This window comes from Panthera leo, chromosome A1 (assembly GCF_018350215.1).
Source record: "Panthera leo isolate Ple1 chromosome A1, P.leo_Ple1_pat1.1, whole genome shotgun sequence".
Lineage (NCBI taxonomy): Eukaryota > Metazoa > Chordata > Mammalia > Carnivora > Felidae > Panthera > Panthera leo.
The window spans coordinates 136,035,905-136,055,405 of record NC_056679.1 but is presented as its reverse complement, the minus strand read 5'-3'; the positions used below and the strand labels follow the sequence as shown (position 1 = coordinate 136,055,405).

The following is a 19,501-nucleotide window of genomic DNA, read 5'->3' as shown; positions in this document are numbered from 1 at the left end:
AAAAAAATTAAGAAAAATAACCTAATTATAGATTTTTACAAGAGACACACCTTAAATATAAGGACATGAAAATATTAAAAGGAAGGGAAAAGCCAAGATGCAAATACCAAAAGCATACCGGAGCAACTGTATTAATGTATGATGAAATGACTGATAATAAGGCAAGAAGTTTTACTAGAAATAAAGAGGGTTGATCTGCCAGGAATATTTAACAATTCTAAATCTCTATGTAGCTAGATTTAAATCCTAAATATGTATGGACCTATATATTTTAAATATATAGAGTAAAAACAGAACTAAAGGGAAAAGAAGAAGATTAATTGGGGTGATTTTAACACCCCTGTCCTAGTTAGAACAAGCAAATAAAAATCCATAAAAATATCAAACATTTGAACAATAATTTCAACTTTTTTTTTTTTAAGTAGGCTCCATGCCCAATGTGAGCATACGTGAACTCATGACCCTAAGATCAAGAGTCACATACTCTTCCCACTGAGCCAGCCAGGCATCCCTCAACATTTCATTTGAACTGCAGAAAACTTTTTAATTTTTTTTTTTTTTTTTACGTTTATTTTTGAGACAGAGACAGAGCATGAACGGGGGAGGGGCAGACAGAGAGGGAGACACAGAATCGGAAGCAGGCTCCAGGCTCTGAGCCATCAGCCCAGAGCCTGACACGGGGCTCGAACTCACGGTCCGTGAGATCATGACCTGAGCTAAAGTCGGACGCTTAACCGACCGAGCCACCCAGGCGCCCCAGAAAACTTTTTTTTTCAAGTGAAATGGAGCATTTACTAAAATTGACCATTTTAGTGTGATTTTATGTTATGTTGACCCATAATACAAGTCTCAACAAATTTCAAAATTAAAATCATATAATGTATATTCTTTCTTAACAGTGAAGTTAAGCAGTACCTTTCTAAATACCTGGTGTGGCCAAAAAATAAATAATAACAAAATATTTTGAACTAAGTAAGACTGAAAATATGACATGTAAAATTTGTGAGATGGAGCTAAAGCCAAAAGCACTGAAATTATCCCATCTCAAGACGTTAGGACAAAACCTTCTATCTGTAGAAGATAATAGAGGTAAGAAAAGAAATGAAAGCAATAAATTGGTAAACCAATCAGCTTAAAGAAAAAAAAGAAAGAGAGAGAATGCATGAATAGACACTTGCCCAAAGAAGACATCCAGATGGCTAACCGACACGTGAAAAGATGCTCAACATCACTCATCATCAGGGAAATCCAAGTCAAAACCACAATGAGATACCACCTCACACCTGTCAGAATGGCTAACATGAACAACTCAGGCAACAACAGATGTTGGCGAGGACACAGAGAAAGAGGATCTCTTTTGCATTCCTGGTGGGAATGCAAGCTGGTGCAGCCACTCTGGAACATAGTATGGAGGTTCCTCAAAAAACCAAAAATGGAACTACCCTACGACCCAGCAGTTCCACTACTAGATATTTACCTAAGGGATACAGGTATGCTGTTCCTCTCCCTCTCTGCCCCTGCCCTGTTCTTCATCTCTCTCTCTCTAAAAAAAAAGCAAAAAAACCTAAGTTGCTGAAATTTACCCATCATAAAACATAAAAATATACCAATAGAAAAAAATCCACAATGAGATACTACTACAGATCCATCAGAATGGCTCAAGTTCAGAGATCTGACAGTACAAGTACAGGCCAGAATGTGACACAACCGCTGGTAGGAATGTAAATTGGTACAACTGTGGAAAACTGAATCTGTCTATACCATGTGACACATATTCCACCCCTAACATACTTCCATACATACATCAAAGGTCATGCATAATAATGTTCATAGCATTATTCACACTAGTCAAATACTGAGAATAACTCAAATACCCAGTTGAATGGGTAAGTTGAGGTATATATAGTCATACAGTAGAATAATATATGGCAATGAAAATCCGTGAACGCTAGCCTCATGTAACAATATGCAATAAATATAAAGGTGAGCCAAAAAAGGTAAAGTACATACTGGGAGGGATTCCATTACATAAAAGTTTAAAACAGTGAAACTAATCTATGGTGAACAAAAGGGGTCTAATGGTCACCTGTGGAAAGGAGGGGAATGTTGTCAGAGCACACAGGATGTAGGCTTCTGTGATCTTTGCAATAATACTCTGTAATCTGGGTGATTTCCAACCAAGTATGGTTAACCACCAAGTATGGTTAATAAAATGTTCATGTATGTTTACTGGATAATTTATTGAGCTGTACACTTAGGATTTGTGTACTTTTCTGTATGTGTAATCTTCAGTTTTTAAAATGGTATAAAAAGGAGTGCATGGAGGATATGTAGCCTGGTATCAGGAACACAAAGTCAAAACAGACTTGAGGCACTGTGTAATCTCACACAGGAGGCTATCAACATTTTGCAACAGAAAGCTTGAGTACTAACACTGGCTTTTCTGCAAGCTGAAACCATTTATCTAAGGCTAACTCACCAATTTCCATCACACTGTCATCATCCAAAATCTGGCACAATGAGAGAATTCGAAGAAACTGAAGATGCTGACATTGCTGGATGATCAGTTTGGCCACTTGCTGAATCCCATCCCCAGTAGGAAGTTCCAGTTCTTCCAGGTTGTTAAGAGAACCTAAGGTGTAGGCTATCAGAAGAGACAAAAAAGGTATTTTCCGTGCAATGTGTTACCAAATAATGGTAATGTATAGCCTCAAAATCACGCATAGTCCAGGAGGCCCCATGTAGCTTGGAGGCTGTTCCTCTTCCTCTCCAAAGTGCAAGAGAAAGGGGTCAGCCTACACCTTGATCCTCACTGCTACCTCCAGTCAACAATTCCTCTACCGTCCCCCTACCAATCTCTCCGGCACTGAGGTCCAGAATGCCTACGATATTTCCTTTTCCTTTTTAGACTCAAGCTTCTACTGGCCTCCAGGATATTCTCCTAGCTTCTTAAATGGCTTCAGCCACCTTCCTCTCAATCCTATCTCCTGCTATATCATCCTCAGTGATTTCTACTTCTGCCTCCCAGCACTAAAGCTTCACAATCCGCTACTCATACCTTTGCACTTCGACCCCACCTTGGCTTGGTACATTATGGATCACTTGAAAGTGATCTCCTTCTAAGACCTTAGACTTGGAAATATTTTTAACACTTTCTAGCATCCAACAGTGTTCCAAGCTTGGGTTTTAAATTCTGTGTTCCATCCAGTTCTTCTATCAGCCATTTCTCTAAAGACCGTGGTTCCTTTTAGGGAGGCCAGTATTTAGGAGTCAAGATCTGGCATTTGGGGCACTCATTAATACGAGGATCTTTTTTAATATCTCAGTTGACCGAGTTATGTATATGTGTGTATATAGAGACATGTAGCTCACTATATGTGTATATATATATATATATATATATATATATATACACGTATATATATACATATATACGTGTATATATATATACATATATAAACATGTGTGTATATATATAAACATTAAAAACCATGAGTCCACACCAGTATTTCCACATCTAATTTAATACCTTAAAGTTCTTTCTAGCCTCTCCTTTCAATATTTGTCAATTCCTTCTCCAACCATGAGGAAATTTGATTCTCATTATACTTAATGTATTATTAATTTAATCAACTTGTTGTATATGGCAGCCACCTCCTTGGCCCCTCAATTTTGCCTCTGCCCCACTCAGTCTTCCTGCTCCTCCCCCAGCCACATGCTGCCTGCAAAGGAAGGCAAGAGGAGAGAAGGGAAGAGGAAGACATCCAGGTAATCATGCTAACGTTTGAGAAGCATAACCGCTCTATACTCCCTATCTCCACTGCCTCCTCTTATATTTTCCTGTGTTAAAAGAAAAAAGCAAAAAGCCCAAAATGAGTTGCTTTTGCCAAGCCCCACATCACTAAACCAAGACTTAATTTTTAGTTTGAGCTGTCCCAGAAATGGAATCTAAAACCAGCCAATCAGGAATTGCCAGATCAGCACTAGTTAGGTAATCTACCCAATAGAACTCTGCTATCCCCTCTAAAGGAAAGTAACCTTACAGTAACCAACGCACCTGCTTTTTTGTCTACGATAACTTCCCTGTTCCTGCTCCCTTATGCCTATAAAAAAATCTTTCGTTTGGTTCAGCCTCTCAGAGCTATGTCCTTCATTCACTGGACACTGCCTGATTCAAATCCATTTTTGTTCAAATGAACTCTCAAAGTTTCTAATATGCCTGGATTTATCTTTAACGTCTATTAGAATTCTTCCATGAGCACACATTCCTTTTGTAATCATAAAAAAAATTGAGTATTTAGGCAATTTCAATAGTTACCATTTTGTCAATTCTGAGTTTTCACAAAGTTCTCTTAACCTTGAAAAGATAGTTTTATCTATATTCCAAAAACCTTTGACATAACAGGGATTTAGCAGGTTTGGAATGGGTCCCTGACAATGAAATTGCATCATGCTGTAATGACCAAACATGTATTCAAAGAAATAAGTCACTCTAAGAATGAGTGACTATTGAATGAGATCAAGTGAGATCAGGCATTTGGAGGCTCAAAGCTGAGCAGCCCCTGCCCCTTCCTCCAAATGAGTAAGGGCCGCTAATATCTATAGTGATCTGCTGTGTCTTACACAAAATAGAAGGATTTCAGGGGAAGAATAAAAAGTAAAAGGCACAATTTTGCAAACATACCAAATTTTTCAGATGTTTCCTTATCAGGAAATTGTTGGTTTTTAAGACTTAGTATCTTCAGGGAAATAAAATTTGGCAAAGCAGTGACTATAAAAGGGAAAACAAATAGGTTTGTCAGCTACGTCTTTTATACCAACAAATGTATGTAAAGAGTATCAACACAGTAATTCAGATTTTTATTAATTAGTATGACTAAATAATTAAAGCTCAGGAAATAATTCTGATAACTACAAATATTTAAACTTCCAGAAACAAATACACCTTATTTGAAAATTCATTTAAAATCAGATCTAATAGCTTAATTCTTTGACCTCAAGTACTTATTTAATAAAATTTACCTTTTAAAAGTGCCTAAAATGACTCTGCATACAGATGCATCTAAAACCAAAATTTTATGATCTTAGGTCTTACCAAATGGGATGGGTGTGAAAAATGATCCAGAAAAATTAATTTCTTTGAGTTTCTTGCAGGAAGAAAGTGCAGTCATGAGAGATTCAAAATCCGAAATGAAATTACATTGCAGATGAAAAACATGAAGGTTTGGAGAATTCTCAATTAATTTCACTATAAAATATCAAAGATTTCAGAAATTAGAGAAAATTGCAAATTTCTTTCAGAATTAGCCATATCGTTCTGTTTCAACAATACAGAGTTAGAACAAAGCACCATGAAGTAATGATCCAAGAATTGGGCCACTTATAGTTTCAAGTTCTGCAACTAACCTGTGAGTTAAGTTAACTTGGACAGGTAGTTACTGACACTCTCTGGGGATCAGTTTTCTCTTTTATAAAATAAGAGCTAAGAGTTTAGACTCAGTAAGGTCACCTTAGGCTTTAACATGCTAATGTCTTAAGTTTGCATGTGACCGGCATTTACACAGTAGGAATATGATACAAAGGAACATAACAGCCATGACAAATCTGAAGAAAACCTAAATTTGATGTAAAAATTACAAATACAAGAAAACTACCACTTCCACTTTCAGCTTCAAAGAATTTTATAGCATGCAACTCTTCCTGTTAATTCCACAGAGATTTACATTGCCTCAATATGTAGGGCTCAGTCTTCACTGAACTAGGAATTGAGGACACCTAAGTCATTTTGTTACAAGATGCATTTAGGAAAGATGGCTGCACAAATTGTTCAATCAATAGCATAGGCTGGTGAGAAAAGGGGAAATGCTTCCAATTGCTACCCATCAGCAGATTTCCCCTCCTCCACTCCAATCTGGAAGATCTGAAAGTTGAAATTTAAGAGCAAATTAAATAAAATCAAAATAATTCTCCCAAATAGTTTGAAGAGACATTTTACCAGTGGTTAAAAGCGCAGACTTAGGAGTAATCAGAAGTCCTAGATCTGATTGAATCCCAGATTTACCATTTCCTTAGCTGGTTGACCTCAAGCAAATTACTTATCTTCTTTATACTTCAATTTCCCTAGCTTTAAGGTAACATTAATAGTACCTTACCTCATAGAAGGGTCTGAAGATTAAATGGGTTAATATTTGTAAAATGTTTAGAACAATTCCTAACATGTCCTAAACATGTACCTTACCTCATAGAAGGGTCTGAAGATTAAATGGGTTAATATTTGTAAAATGTTTAGAACAATTCCTAACATGTCGGGACACCTCGTGGCTCAGTTAAACGTCTGACTTCAGCTCAGGTCATGATCTCACCTTTGGTGGGTTCGAGCCCCGCGGCTGTATGTCTCTCTCTCTCTCTCTGCCCCTCCCCCACTCACATATTGTCTCTGTCTCTCAAAATAAAAACGCTCAAAGTTTTAAGGAAAAAAACAATTGCTAGGACATGTATAGTAAGGGCTCAATAACTTCAAATACCTCTCTGCTTTCTTTTTAAAGATTTTTTTAATCTCTACACTGACTATGGGGCTCAAACTCAGGCCAAGATCAAGAGTTGCAGGCTCTACCGACTGTGCCAGCCAAGTGCCCCTACAGTTCTCTGTTTTCTTAATGAGGAAGAGTGCTATTCCTACAATTCATTATGGATACAGGCTACAACCTGAGATTTACAAAAGCTGTAACTCTTAGTTATTGGCCAAGTTGCCTTTCCAAACGATGCAAAAACACGTCAATCAAAGTGCCATCCTTACCTAGCTTAGAAGGACTATACTCAGCTGAAATTTTGATCAGTAATTTCTCCATGTGGTGGAGATTGAAGAATTCTTCAGGAATGAGTGCAAAAACATTTTGTTGATGATGCAGATCCACAGAGAGTTCTTTCAGGCATAGGAACTTGTCCAAATTAGTAAAAAGTTTACCTAGAAGGCAGCACACAGTTTGCCATTATTAATCTAAGGAATTCCAAATGGAAAATTTGAAACTGTCATTTTGAGTCAGCAATCCATTTTCTTATTTGCAAATAAAAACCTTCCATATATCATAAAACATTGTTTTTTCTAGAAAGCACATATATGAACATGCTGCTTTTTGTAGCGTCTACTGATTACTCTATGAGAAGCCCTGTGCTACTCTGGATGCACAAAAGTAAGACGTCTTCCCAAGCAGTGCTGAAATGACAGAATTTCCACATGCAAAAGAATGGTGTTGGACCCTACCTCCCACCAGCATACATAGCTACCTTAAAATGGAACCGCCACCAGAAGAAAAGATCGGAGTCAATCTTCATAACCTTGGCTTTGACAATGGATTCTTAGATATGCTACCAAAAACAGTAATTTAGAACTTATGTGCATTTAAAGACATTATTGACACAATGAAAAGACTATCTCCAAAATAGAAAATATTTTCAAACCATATGTCCATTAAGGATTCAATAACTAGAATATTAGTTATTCTATAAAGACTCCTACAACTCAAGACAAAAAGATAACACAATTAAAAAATGGGCAAGGAATGGGGCACCTGGGTGGCTCAGTAGGGTAAGCGTCTGACTTTGGCTCAGGTCATGATCTCATGGTTCATGAGTTCAAGCTATCTGTGCTGATAGCTCGGAGCCTGGAGCCTGCTTCAGATTCAGTGTCTCCCTCTCTCTCTGCCCCTCCCCTGGTCATGTTCTGTCTGTCTGTCTCTCCCTCTCTCCTTCTCTCAAAAATAAATGTTAGGGGCGCCTGGGTGGCTCGGTTGGTTAAGCGTCCGACTTCGGCTCAGGTCACGATCTCACGGTCTGTGAGTTCGAGCCCCGCGTCGGGCTCTGTGCTGACAGCTCAGAGCCTGGAGCCTGTTTCAGATTCTGTGTCTCCCTCTCTCTCTGCCCCTCCCCTGTTCATGCTCTGTCTCTCTCTGTCTCAAAAATAAAATGTTAAAAAAAAAATTAAAAAAAAAAAAAATAAATAAATTTGCAAAAAAAAATAAATGTTAAAAATTATTTTAAAAATGGGCAAAGATTTAATAGACCTGTCTCAAAAAAGGACACATAACCAGTAAGTACATGAAAAGATGCTCAAAACCGTTAGTCATTAGGGAAATGCAAATCAAAACCACAATGGGATACCATTTCTCACCTAATAGGATGACTTTCTAATTAAAAAAAATATATGTAGCAGCAAGTGTTGACAAGGTTGTGGAGAAACTGAAACCCTCATACATTGCTGATGGGAATATAAACTGGTGTAGCCACTGTGGTGAACAGTTTAGAGGTTCCACAGAAATTGGAATTATTGTTAACATCATCCAGCACCCCACTTTTAGGTATATATCCAAAACAATTGCAAGCAGGATCTCAAAAAGATATTTGTACACCCATGTTGACAGCAACATTGCTCACAATAGCCAGAAGAAAAGCAAGTGTCCATCAACAGATGAATGGATAAACAAAACCTGATATATACACGGGAAGATTAGCTATCAAAGGGAACCAAGTTCTGATACAGGCTGCAATACAAATGAATCTCAAAAATATGCCAGGTGAAACAAGCCAGACACAAAAAGCCAAAATGTTGTATGATTCCACTTACAGAATACCTAGAATGGACAAATTCATAGAGATGAAAAGTAGGATAGATCTTATCAGTGGCTTGGCGGAGAAAGGAGGCACTGTTTCACTGGTACAGAGTTACCGTTTGGAGCGATGAAAACGTTCTGGAAATGGATAAAAGTGCTGGTTGTGCAACACTGGAAATGTACTTAATGACACTGAAATGTGCACTCAAAAATGGTTAACACGTTAAGTGTTAGGAATATTTCACCATAAAAAGGCATTTTAAAAAGAGTAAGTTGTTTTCTAAATTTGAGGATAAATATCTACCCACAGATCCTAATAACGTTTGGTGACCCTCCAGCAAGGTAACACAGAGTAAAGCACATCTAGGCATATAACAAACTGCTGAAAACCAAAGCCATACAAGCAGCAGAAAATTAAAAAACAACAACAACAACAACATAAATACTATTTACAAAAGTGTCTAAAATACCTAGGAATAAATGTAATGCAGGACACACAAAGGCGACACTGAAACATCTCAAATATTGCTTAGACAAGTGACAGGGGACACAAATGAGAGCGATTATTTCCCAGAGGGTACAAGCCCTTTCTTCTGTTAAGCAGGCAGGGTAAGGGTAATTTTCAAGCATCATGGTACATGGAATGAATGAATGAATGAATGAATGAATTTATTTAGAGGGCACAAGTGAGCATGGGACTGAGAGAAGGAGAAAGAAAGAGAATCCCACAAGAGGTAGAGAGTGAGAGAGAGAGAGAAAGAGCAGCAAGGCTCCTGTTTTACCCGAAGCGGGCTCAAGCTCAGCACATGTGGGACTCACACTCAGGAACCATGAGATCATGACCTGAGGCGAAGTCAGATCTTAACCAACTGAGCCACCCAGGCTCCCCTATCCTTTTACGAGTAAGTAATTTGTGTCTGGTTATTAAGAGCCTTCATTGGGGGGGCACCTGGATGGCTCTGTCGGGTAAGTGGCCGACTCTTGACCTTGGCTCAGGTCATGATCTCACTTTGAGTTTGAGCCCCGAGTTGGGCTCCATCTGACAGTGCGTAGCTTGCTTGGGATCTGTCTCTCCCTCCCAATGCCCCTTCCCCCATGTGCAATCAATCAATAAGCAAACTTTAAGAAAAAAAGCTTTCATTGGTTAATATTTTAATTTTATGTTAATTATTCAAAAAGCATTCTATTATTCAGAGGCCTTTCACTAATCCTATTGAAAAAATAGGTTAGTCGGGACGCCTGGGTGGCTCAGTCGGTTAAGCGGCTGACTTCGGCTCAGGTCATGATCTCGCAGTCCGTGAGTTCGAGCCCCACGTCGGGCTCTGTGCTGACAGCTCAGAGCCTGGAACCTGTTTCAGATTCTGTGTCTGCCTCTCTCTGACCCTCCCCCATTCGTGCTCTGTCTCTCTCTGTCTCAAAAATAAATAAACATTAAAAAAAAAATTTTTTTTAAAAAGAAAAAATAGGTTAGTCAACAGTTATCTTTTTTTTTTTTGTCATCTAATTCCCTTTTTGTCAAAGGATTATCTTATATCTATTCTATCAGCCAGCATTTATGGTCTCATGCTTTCAGAAGTTTCCATCCACCTAAAACTAAGAGTGAGAAAATAAAATTACACATCAGAATAGTCATCTAAGATATATTCAGGTGTACCTGGTACCTGCCTTGTCCCCAAGACTTGAAGAGACTCCAGGGCAGGCAGGGTGAGAAGCAATTCCTGTTCTGCTGTGCTCAGCTCCAGGCAGAACACTGAGCACTTGGTGACAGAGTCCTTACTCTGCTCCAGAGCAGGGCCGATGCCCACCATAAATTCCCCACTGTTTTGTAAATGGAGTTCGATGCACTGCGAGGCCGAGAAAATGACTGTGAGAACCCTGAGCATCTCCTGGTTCACAGTGGCCCCTCCAGACACATGCACTTCCAGAAGGGGGATCTTGTACTGCTTTGGAGAAAGGTGCCAATAGCCAGAACTGATGTCTGGTGGTTTCGCGAGTCTCAGGTTCTGAAAGTGCTTTACGTTTTCTTCTTTTTCAGCTATATCCTGCTTCCACGCACTCACAGATTCAAAGGCAGAAACACAGTCCTGATCAACAGTCGGTGCCTGTGATTTGTCTATGCATGTTTCCAAGATTGACAAATCTAGTGTGTGTACCTCATTTCCTCTTATGGAGACCTGGATGCTCCTCAACAATAATAGGCTTTCTGGGTGGTCAAAAAAATACGGTAAATTAAGTACATCCAAATTTAGGGTTTTCCCTTGAAGGAACTGCAAAATAAATGGAGAGCAGGCAGCAACAGTGTGGCTTTGGTAAGCAATTTTTATGGCAAGAGACAGTAACTGGTTTGAAATGATTGAAAAGTAACTTTCTGGAGATACCTGCCACACTGACCTCATACATTCCAACTTCTCTGAAATTTCTGGATGGTGCTTCAGGTAGTCATTGTTTTTCATTATTATCTCCAATGACTCTTTACTATCTGCCAAATGAAGCAAATGAGATACCATCTTTGGCCCTGCCTTTGTTGAAGGGTGGCAGGAGAAGTAATTCAAAAAATTGCTGTAGAGACCTACAGCCGTCACTGATGAGTTAATTCGTTTCAAATAAGAAAGTCCCAAATCTTGATCTTCTTGCCTGTCAGAATCCAGAAGTTCAATCAGCCTCTTCCCTGCAAGAAATTCTTGGAATGCGGGATTTAGAAACTGGTAGACCGGTCTTAGTCTCTGGGCTGTGAATTTGCTCAACAGGCACGAAACTAAATCTTCCCTTTCATCAATTCCTGCTTCTGTAAGGTCATCGTCACTGAACTCAAAGCAAGATGAAAACAAACCTTTCAAGCCCAGCTGGCCACAAGAGGACACGGTTGCTCTGACAAGTTCAGCTTTAGATTTGTGCTTTAAGAAAAGGCATTCTATATACGACTTGAAAACAGCCACACCATCAATGGCTTTGTTCAAAGGATACTGCAACCAGTTAGCACACAGTGATGTTACAAAGAGAGGAGTCTTGTGAATTCCCCGCAAATTCTCGCTCATTCTAAAGTAAACCATAAACTTTCGCAGACAACTCATATCGTGTGAAAAGAGTTTCCGTAATAAATACATGGTATTATAGAAGGGAAACACTTTTATCTCCAGAATCGTGTCTAGGTATCGGCGGATGTCCCTGGCCCTGTTTGTATGTACACCAATCAATAAGCAGCTCCTTGAGTGGTTTTTTTGAATTAGTTTTTCTATGACCTGGGGAACTGAGCACATCTCTCTGTAGTCATCCAAAAGGAATAACACTTGATTCTTTAACTGCTCGATGATGTTCCTCAGGCACATTTCGGTGACAGAGCCTTCCGTTTTTAGGAGTTGGTCACAAATGATGGTGGCCAGCCCCTGGTCCAGTCTGGTAGAACTAAGGGAGAGATAGAAGACCAGCTGGAACCTGTTCAGCAAGGGACAGCATCCTGATGCCCATAGAAGAGCTATTTTCTTCAGCAGGACTGTCTTTCCACTACTTGCTTCGCCCTCCACACACATGACCGAGTTCAAGTTGGCAAAGACCTCCGGCAACACCACGGGCTCTTCCACAGGACTGCTGATGTGTTTTAAAGCCAGGGCTAGATCACAACCCAGCAAGTGGTCGGTGGCCAGAGAGGGAGAGGCCTCAAGCAAACACATGTGGCGGAAACTGGCACTGGTATAGAATTCTCTCAGCTGCTCGCTCAGATTCTTCGCCTCCTGAAGCCACTGGGCTTCACCCTGGGCCACTGCTGTGGAGAGAAGAAAAAAGGCACAGCTGCAAAGATGTACTCTCTCTCTTCAAATCTGCTACACACAAACAGAGGTACACATGCGTATCATCCCCTGTGTCGCTTTGAAATCCTTACCTGGTACTACAGAACTAACTGCTGCTGAATCTTCACCATAGCTTTCACTTGTGGTGTCCTTTGAAAATAAAATCCTCTGTTAAATCAAATTCTGTGTAAGACAGTAGGGCATCATGTCACAGCTGGGGACCAAACATCTAAACAAAGCCCCCCCCCCCCCCCCCGCCCAGATGTTTATGCCGGTTGAAGGGGAGAGCAGCACAAATATGAAACAATAAATGATCTGCAAATACCCTCAAGTGTCTCCTAGGTGGCCCATGTATGACACATGCTACGGGTGAATCGGGCAGTGGTTCCTCTCCAGACAACCAGAACCACAACGTGTGCAATGAGAGGGGCCCTCCAAACATAACTGAGTGCAGCTTCTGACCATAGTTATTCACATTTTTAATATACATACCTGGGATATGGAACGATCGTATTTCTTACGAAAGAAGTTACTGAGATATCCCCAAGACTTTCGTCTTCAATTTTATTTTTCCATCAAGTGCAGATCAAGTTACTTTGTTTTCTTTTCGTAGAATCAAAGACATAAAAGATCTAACATACAGCCTCAAAGAAGAGGTGTGTACATCTGTACTAGGTTAACAGTGACTTTGATCTCAGAAAACAGTGTAGGATTTCTCAGTTTAAAGGGACCAACCTATGATCTGGATTTATCAGTTGGTCATTTGCTTTTGTAAAGAAAAATATTATCTTCTGAGCCCTAGAAAAAGGCCAAGTCAAATTTTATGGTCTTCCAAATAAAGATCACATAGGGAATCCAGGTAGCCTGGATGCTAATCAGATCTAAGTCTAAGAGTCTGGGCCCCAAAGTAGAAGGGACTGACTCTACATTTCGTGAAGCTAACTGTTAGGTCTTATTATAGTATCCTCATCTATACTTAGTACACGATAGGTGCTTAATAGGTATTTGTAGAACGTATTTCCTTATTTAGGATGAGCAATTCCTGTTCAAAAACCATTTTCTAGGGGTGCCTGGGTGACTCAGTCAGTTAAGCATCTAACTCAGTTTCGGCTCAGGTCGTGATCTCACAATTAGTGAGTCTGAGCCCCACATGGGGCTCTACACTGACAGCACAGAGACCACTTGGGAATCTCTCTCAGTGTCTCTCTGCTCCTCTCCAGCTCTCTCCCTAAACAAACAAACAAACAAACAAACAAACTTAAAAACATTTTTTCTATCACATGATCACATACTGTTAAAATTCACAAGGTGATGTTCGTTACCGTTAATTCAGAAAGTTCACAGTGGTTGTGGTCATCTGGAATCCCTTCTGCACAGGACTTCAGATTTTGGAGAAACTGACAACTAAGCACAAAGTTAAAAGTTATAAAACCAGTTGTATGCAATTAAACGTTTGCATTAGGTTTTCAAATATTCTGTAATAGAATTCTGTGTTTTCTGTTTTTGGTATTCTTTTTTGAGAGAGAGTGCACATGCATACGAGCAGGGCAGAGGGCAAAAGAATCTCAAGCAGGCTCCACGCCCAGCACATAGCCAGACCTGGGGCTCGATCCCACAACCCTGGGATCATGACCTGAGCTGAAATCAAGAGTCATACATTCAACCAACTGAGCCACCCAAGCACCCCACTGTTACCAAGTTTTTAACGGCAAAAATTAAACATCTAGAATGGTTCTCAGCAACAGCAATGCAAATGGTTCACAAAATAACAATGCAGACAGCCAGTAAATTTGGAGGAATGAGTGCACATTTAATACTCATCCATGAAACTTACTAAAATGGACCTAAAGATTCAAAAACAGAGAAGAAATCTCCATCTATGAATTACAAAACAAAAAACAGGACATGAATAGAAAAATTGCTAAGATGTAAATAAAGCTGGAATTGATGGTAATGTACCAATGTTGGCTACATACCAATGTGATTTAAATCAAATATACCACAATGATTTAAGAAACTGGGTGTGGTAATATAAGAACTTTCTGTTTTATCTTTGTACCTGATCTCTAAATCTAAAGTCATTCTCAAATCAAAAGTTTATTTTCTAAAGAGCTCCGTCAACATGAATATAGATAAAAACCACAAATATACTTAAAAACCATTTGCACTACTAGGTATTTACCCAAAGGACACAAAAGTACAGATTCAAAGGGGCACATGAACCCCAATGTTTATAGCAGCACAATCAACAGTAGCCAAATATGGAAAGAGCCCAAACGTCCATCAACTGATGAATGGATAAAGAAGACGAAATGTTACTCAGCCATCAAAAAGAATGAAACCTTGCCATTTGCAATGACATAGGTGGAGCTAGAATGTATTATGCTAAGTGAGTAAGTCAGAGAAAGACAAATACCATATATTTCATGCATATGCAGAATTTAAGAAACAAATCAGATGAACATGGGGAGAAAAAAAAGAGGGAGGCAAACCATAAGAGTCTTTTAATGACAGAGAACAATCTGAGGGTTGCTAGAGGGGAGATGGGTACGGGGATGGGCTAAATGGGTGATGCATATTAATTTAAGGAGGGTACTTGTTATGATGGGCACAGGGTGGTATATGTAAGTGATGAATCTCTGAATTCTACTCCTGAAATCACTATTACACTGTATGTTAACTAGAATTTAGAATTTAAATTTGTTTCAAATAAAAATTTGAAACAAAAGCTATTTGCCAGACATCATCAAACTGGGTGTAGATATCCTTTAAACCCAGGTATGATGTTTGCCTGAAGAACCAAGGGGGAAATTTCTAAAGAGTTCTACAAAGATTACCTTGGACACATGAAAACTATAGAAGTGACTAGATAAATTGGATAACTAGGAACAACCAACTGTCTCAGGCTCATTTTCATGCTGCAGAATCAAAACAACGGATAATACATTCTTATTTTCCTACATGGTTGGAAAGGAGTCCAGGTATAAAAGGATAGTTGCAGGTAAATGGCAAGTAGGACTTCTTAAAAAAAATGTTTATTTATTTTTGAGAGAGAGAGTGCAAGCCAGGAGGGGCAGAGAGATAGGACAACAGAGGATCTGAAGCGGGCTCTGTGCCCACATTGCAGAAGACTGACGAAGGGCTCAAACCCACTAACTGTGAGATCATGACCAGAGCCAAAGTCAGACGCTCAACCAACTGAGCTACCCAGGGCGCCCCATCAGCAAGTAGGACTTTTAATTTTTCTGTCCAAGGTTACTATACTGACAAAACCATCAAGGAAAGGACTCTCTGAAGGAAGATAAGATATAGACTTTTTCATACAAAGCCAATACACTTGGTAGCCAGCAGACCAGAACTGTTCTTCCATAAAAGCAAAATGGTAACAGATAGACGTAAAGGAACGAAGAGTGCTTTGGATGTTTAACTTGGATGGTAAATAAAAAAAATATTTTTTTCTTCTTTTTAAAATGTATTTAAAAGGTAACAGTTGAAAGCAAAGACCTAACACTGTATTGTGAGATTTGTCATATATGTGGAAAGTAAAAACATAGGACAACACAAGCACAAAGCGTAAGAGCGGAGAAACAGGAGTCTACTGTTATATGGTTCATACATTCTATGTCCAGTCTTATAATAATATTTGAAGATGACTGTAATGTATTAAACATGCACACTGTAAATTCGAGAGCAGGCCGTAAAAGGCCAAAATAAAGATGCACAGCTAATCAGCCAACAGTAGAACAGAATACTTAAAAAAAAAAAAAAAACAAATTCGAAATAATTGGGAAAGAAGGAAAGTCAACACAAGATGGGAGAAATAGAAAGCAAGTATCAAAATAGTATATTTAAATCTAACCGTATCAATAATTACATTAAATATACATTTTTAATTTATTTTTTTTAATTTTTTTTTTAACGTTTATTTTTGAGACAGAGAGAGACAGAGAATGAATGGGGGAGGGGCAGAGAGAGGGAGACACAGAATCCAAAATAGGCTCCAGGCTCTGAGCTGTGAGCACAGAGCCCGACGCAGGGCTCGAACTCACGGACCACGAGATCATGACCTGAGCCAAAGTCGGCCGCTTAACCGACTGAGCCACCCAGGCGCCCCTAAATATACATTTTTTTTTTAATTTTTTTTTCAACGTTTTTTATTTATTTTTGGGACAGAGAAAGACAGAGCATGAACAGGGGAGGGGCAGAGAGAGAGGGAGACACAGAATCGGAAACAGGCTCCAGGCTCCGAGCCATCAGCCCAGAGCCTGACGCGGGGCTACATTTTTTAAACACCCACATTAGAAAGCAGATATTAGACTATTAAAAAAAAATCAAAGACACAACTATGCCTACCAGAAACTCACTTTAAATGTCAAGTCATAGATATAAAAGTAGAATTATTTCAAAAAAGGGGTGCCTGGGTGGCTCAGTCAGTTGAGTGTCCGACTCTTAATTTTGGCTCAGGTCATAATCCCAAGGTTGTGGGATAGAGTCCCACATCGGGCTCCATGCTCAGTGTGGAGCCTGCTTAAGATTTTCTTTCTTGGGGCGCCTGGGTGGCTCAGTCGGTTGAGCGCCTGACTTTGGCTCAGGTCATGATCTCACAGTTCGTGAGTTCGAGCCCCACGTTGGGCTCTGTGCTGACAGCTCAGAGCCTGGAGCCTGCTTCGGATTCTGTGTCTCCCTCTGTCTCTGCCCCTTCCCCGCTCATGCTCTGTCTCTGTATCTCAAAAATGAATAAACATTTTTTAAAAATTTAAAAAAAAAAAAAGATTTTCTTTCTCTTTCCTCTGCCCCTCTCCTCCACTGGTGTGGTGTCTCTCTCTCAAATTAAAAAAAAAAATGATTTCAAAAAAGACTTATGTAACAACTGATTATAGTAAAGCTGGACTGTCTATATTAGATAATGACTTAAAAATAAGGAATATTATGAAGGATAGGGAAGAACATTTCATATATTCTCTATGAAAGAGCCAAGGGCAAAGAATAGCCAAGACAGATTCTCTTGAAGGAAAAGAACATGGCAGTTATACAGAAAATATGAAATTATGCTAAATATCTTTAGTAATTAGACTGATGAAAATTAAAATTTGGGCAATACCAAGTGAGGAAGCAGACCAGTGGAAACTCATCTATGCTCGTGGGAAAATCAATTGGTACGACTTTGAAAAACGTTTTGCATAACCTAGCAAAGGTGAATAGGTACAAACCTATGACCCTGCAATTTTATGGTTTGTTATGTATTTTAGAGTAACAAACGCGAGCCCTGGGAAATACATACAAGAATGTTCCCGGTGGCATTACTTGCAACACTTCAAAAACAAGCCAGGTGTTGAATTAAGAAAAAAATGGATAAATCTTATATATTCATAAAATAACATATGAACCCAGCAGTGAAGACATTGAACTACAGCTCAACGTTTAATTATGGATGAGTCTCAAAAACCATATGAAACAAAACAATCACACAGCAACCACACAGTATGTTTACATGTATTTGAACTTGAAGAACAGGCGGTTAAATATGTTTAAGGATATACACTTAGTTGATAAAACCCTAAAGAGAAGCAAAGGAACAATTAACCCAAAATTCAGGATCATGTTTAATTCTGGATTGGAAGGATGAGGATATAATCAGAATTGGGGAGGGTGGGCACACGGGGACCTTCTAAAGAATTAGTAATGTTCCATTTCATAACTTTACTGATGGGTTCATCGGTTTATTACAGTCCTTTAAATCATACGTAAATATTTTAGGTACTCTAGCGCAGGCATCCTAGTTTGCTTTTGTTTTTTTGTTTTTGTTTTTTTTCAAAAAAGGTAGATAGGAGCATCTGGGTGGCTCAGTTGGTTACGGGTCCCACTTGGGCTCAGGTCATGATCTCACAGGTCATCTCACAGCCCGCATCGGGCTCTGTGCTGACAGCTCAGAGCCTGGAGCCCGCTTCAGATTCTGTGTCTCCCTCTCTCTCTCTGACCTTCCCCCATTCATGCTCTGTCTCTCTCTGTGTCTCAAAAATGAATAAACGTTAAAAAAAATTTTTTTAATAAAAAAAAAAAATGTCCTTACTGTTCCCAACAGTTTACTAGATACTAAATCTAAATAATAAAGGACAACTAAACAACTACTCCTGTCAAAACCTGTTCGAAGCAGTATCCTCTTTAGAATCTTAGAATTAGATGGAAGTATTTGAAGATCTGTATGTATTAATACGTATTTCTGGGAAAACTCTTACTAATTACCAAGTGAAAAGAACCTATTTCTTCTTGCAGGCGCTTGGGCGGCTCAGTGGGTTGAGTGTCCAACTTGTGGTTTCAGCTCAGGTCATGATCCAAGGATTGTGGGATTGAGCCCTGCATCAGGCTGTGTGCTGAGCGTGCAGCCTGCTTGGAATTAATCCTCTCAATCTCTCTTTCTCTCTCTCTCTCTCTCTCTCTCTCTCCTTCCCTCCCTCCCTCTCACACTCTCTTTCTCTAAAATAAATTTTTTTAAAAAATTCACAGAAAAGAAATATTAAAGAAATGGGCATTTCCTCATTTCTTCATGAAATTTTAGAACACTGGAAACAAACAGAAAATTCTAAAAGCTTCCAGAGAGGGGTAGAGTAGTTTGCACTCACAGGATTAAGAATTAGAAAGGCATGGAACTTTTCAACAGCAACACAGGAAGCTATTAGGAAATGTAGCAATGCCTCTAAGATTCAGAATGAGAAGGACTTCCAACCTAGAGTACTAAAACTAGCTAAACTACCCAAACACAAGTGTGGGGTTTGGAGTATAAATATATGCATAATCTTCTGCACTAGTAAATGAACCAAGAGGATGGCATTAGATCCAGCAAGCGGGAGCTACAACACAAGAGGGAAGAAATGGGAATACCCAGGATGAATGTGAGGGAAGATCCCGGGATCCCAGGTGCCTACAGGACAAGTAGTTCATACTGGATCAGGTCAGAAGACATCAGAACAGACCCTTTCAAGAAAATGAAAATGCTGGGGTATCTTGTAGGTCCAAATGAAGGATTGGAGGTTTAAACGTTTGGGAGAATTTGAAGATGAACTAACTATATATAAAAAACTAAGCAAATGGCTATACCTTCTTTAATAAATA

The 19,501-nt window shown here is 39.3% G+C and overlaps 1 protein-coding gene across 5 annotated transcripts in view; it reads right to left on the bottom strand.

Moving 5' to 3' along the window:
• The window catches only part of LOC122221293 (NLR family apoptosis inhibitory protein), a 37,571-nt gene that overhangs the window by 5,563 nt on the left and 12,507 nt on the right, over window positions 1-19,501 (bottom strand). For 3 of the 5 annotated variants that reach the window (XM_042940628.1, XM_042940617.1, XM_042940633.1), the window contains exons 8-14: window positions 13,714-13,795; window positions 12,484-12,541; window positions 10,261-12,366; window positions 6,797-6,964; window positions 5,096-5,248; window positions 4,685-4,771; window positions 2,480-2,644 (exon numbers count right to left, since the gene is read on the bottom strand). In XM_042940628.1, the coding sequence (XP_042796562.1) occupies window positions 2,480-2,644; window positions 4,685-4,771; window positions 5,096-5,248; window positions 6,797-6,964; window positions 10,261-12,366; window positions 12,484-12,541; window positions 13,714-13,795 (2,819 nt within the window). Of the gene's footprint in view, window positions 1-1,503; window positions 1,544-2,479; window positions 2,645-4,684; window positions 4,772-5,095; window positions 5,249-6,796; window positions 6,965-10,260; window positions 12,367-12,483; window positions 12,542-13,713; window positions 13,796-19,501 lie in introns of those variants that run through there. The other 2 variants (XM_042940631.1, XM_042940620.1) reach the window with 2 other exon arrangements.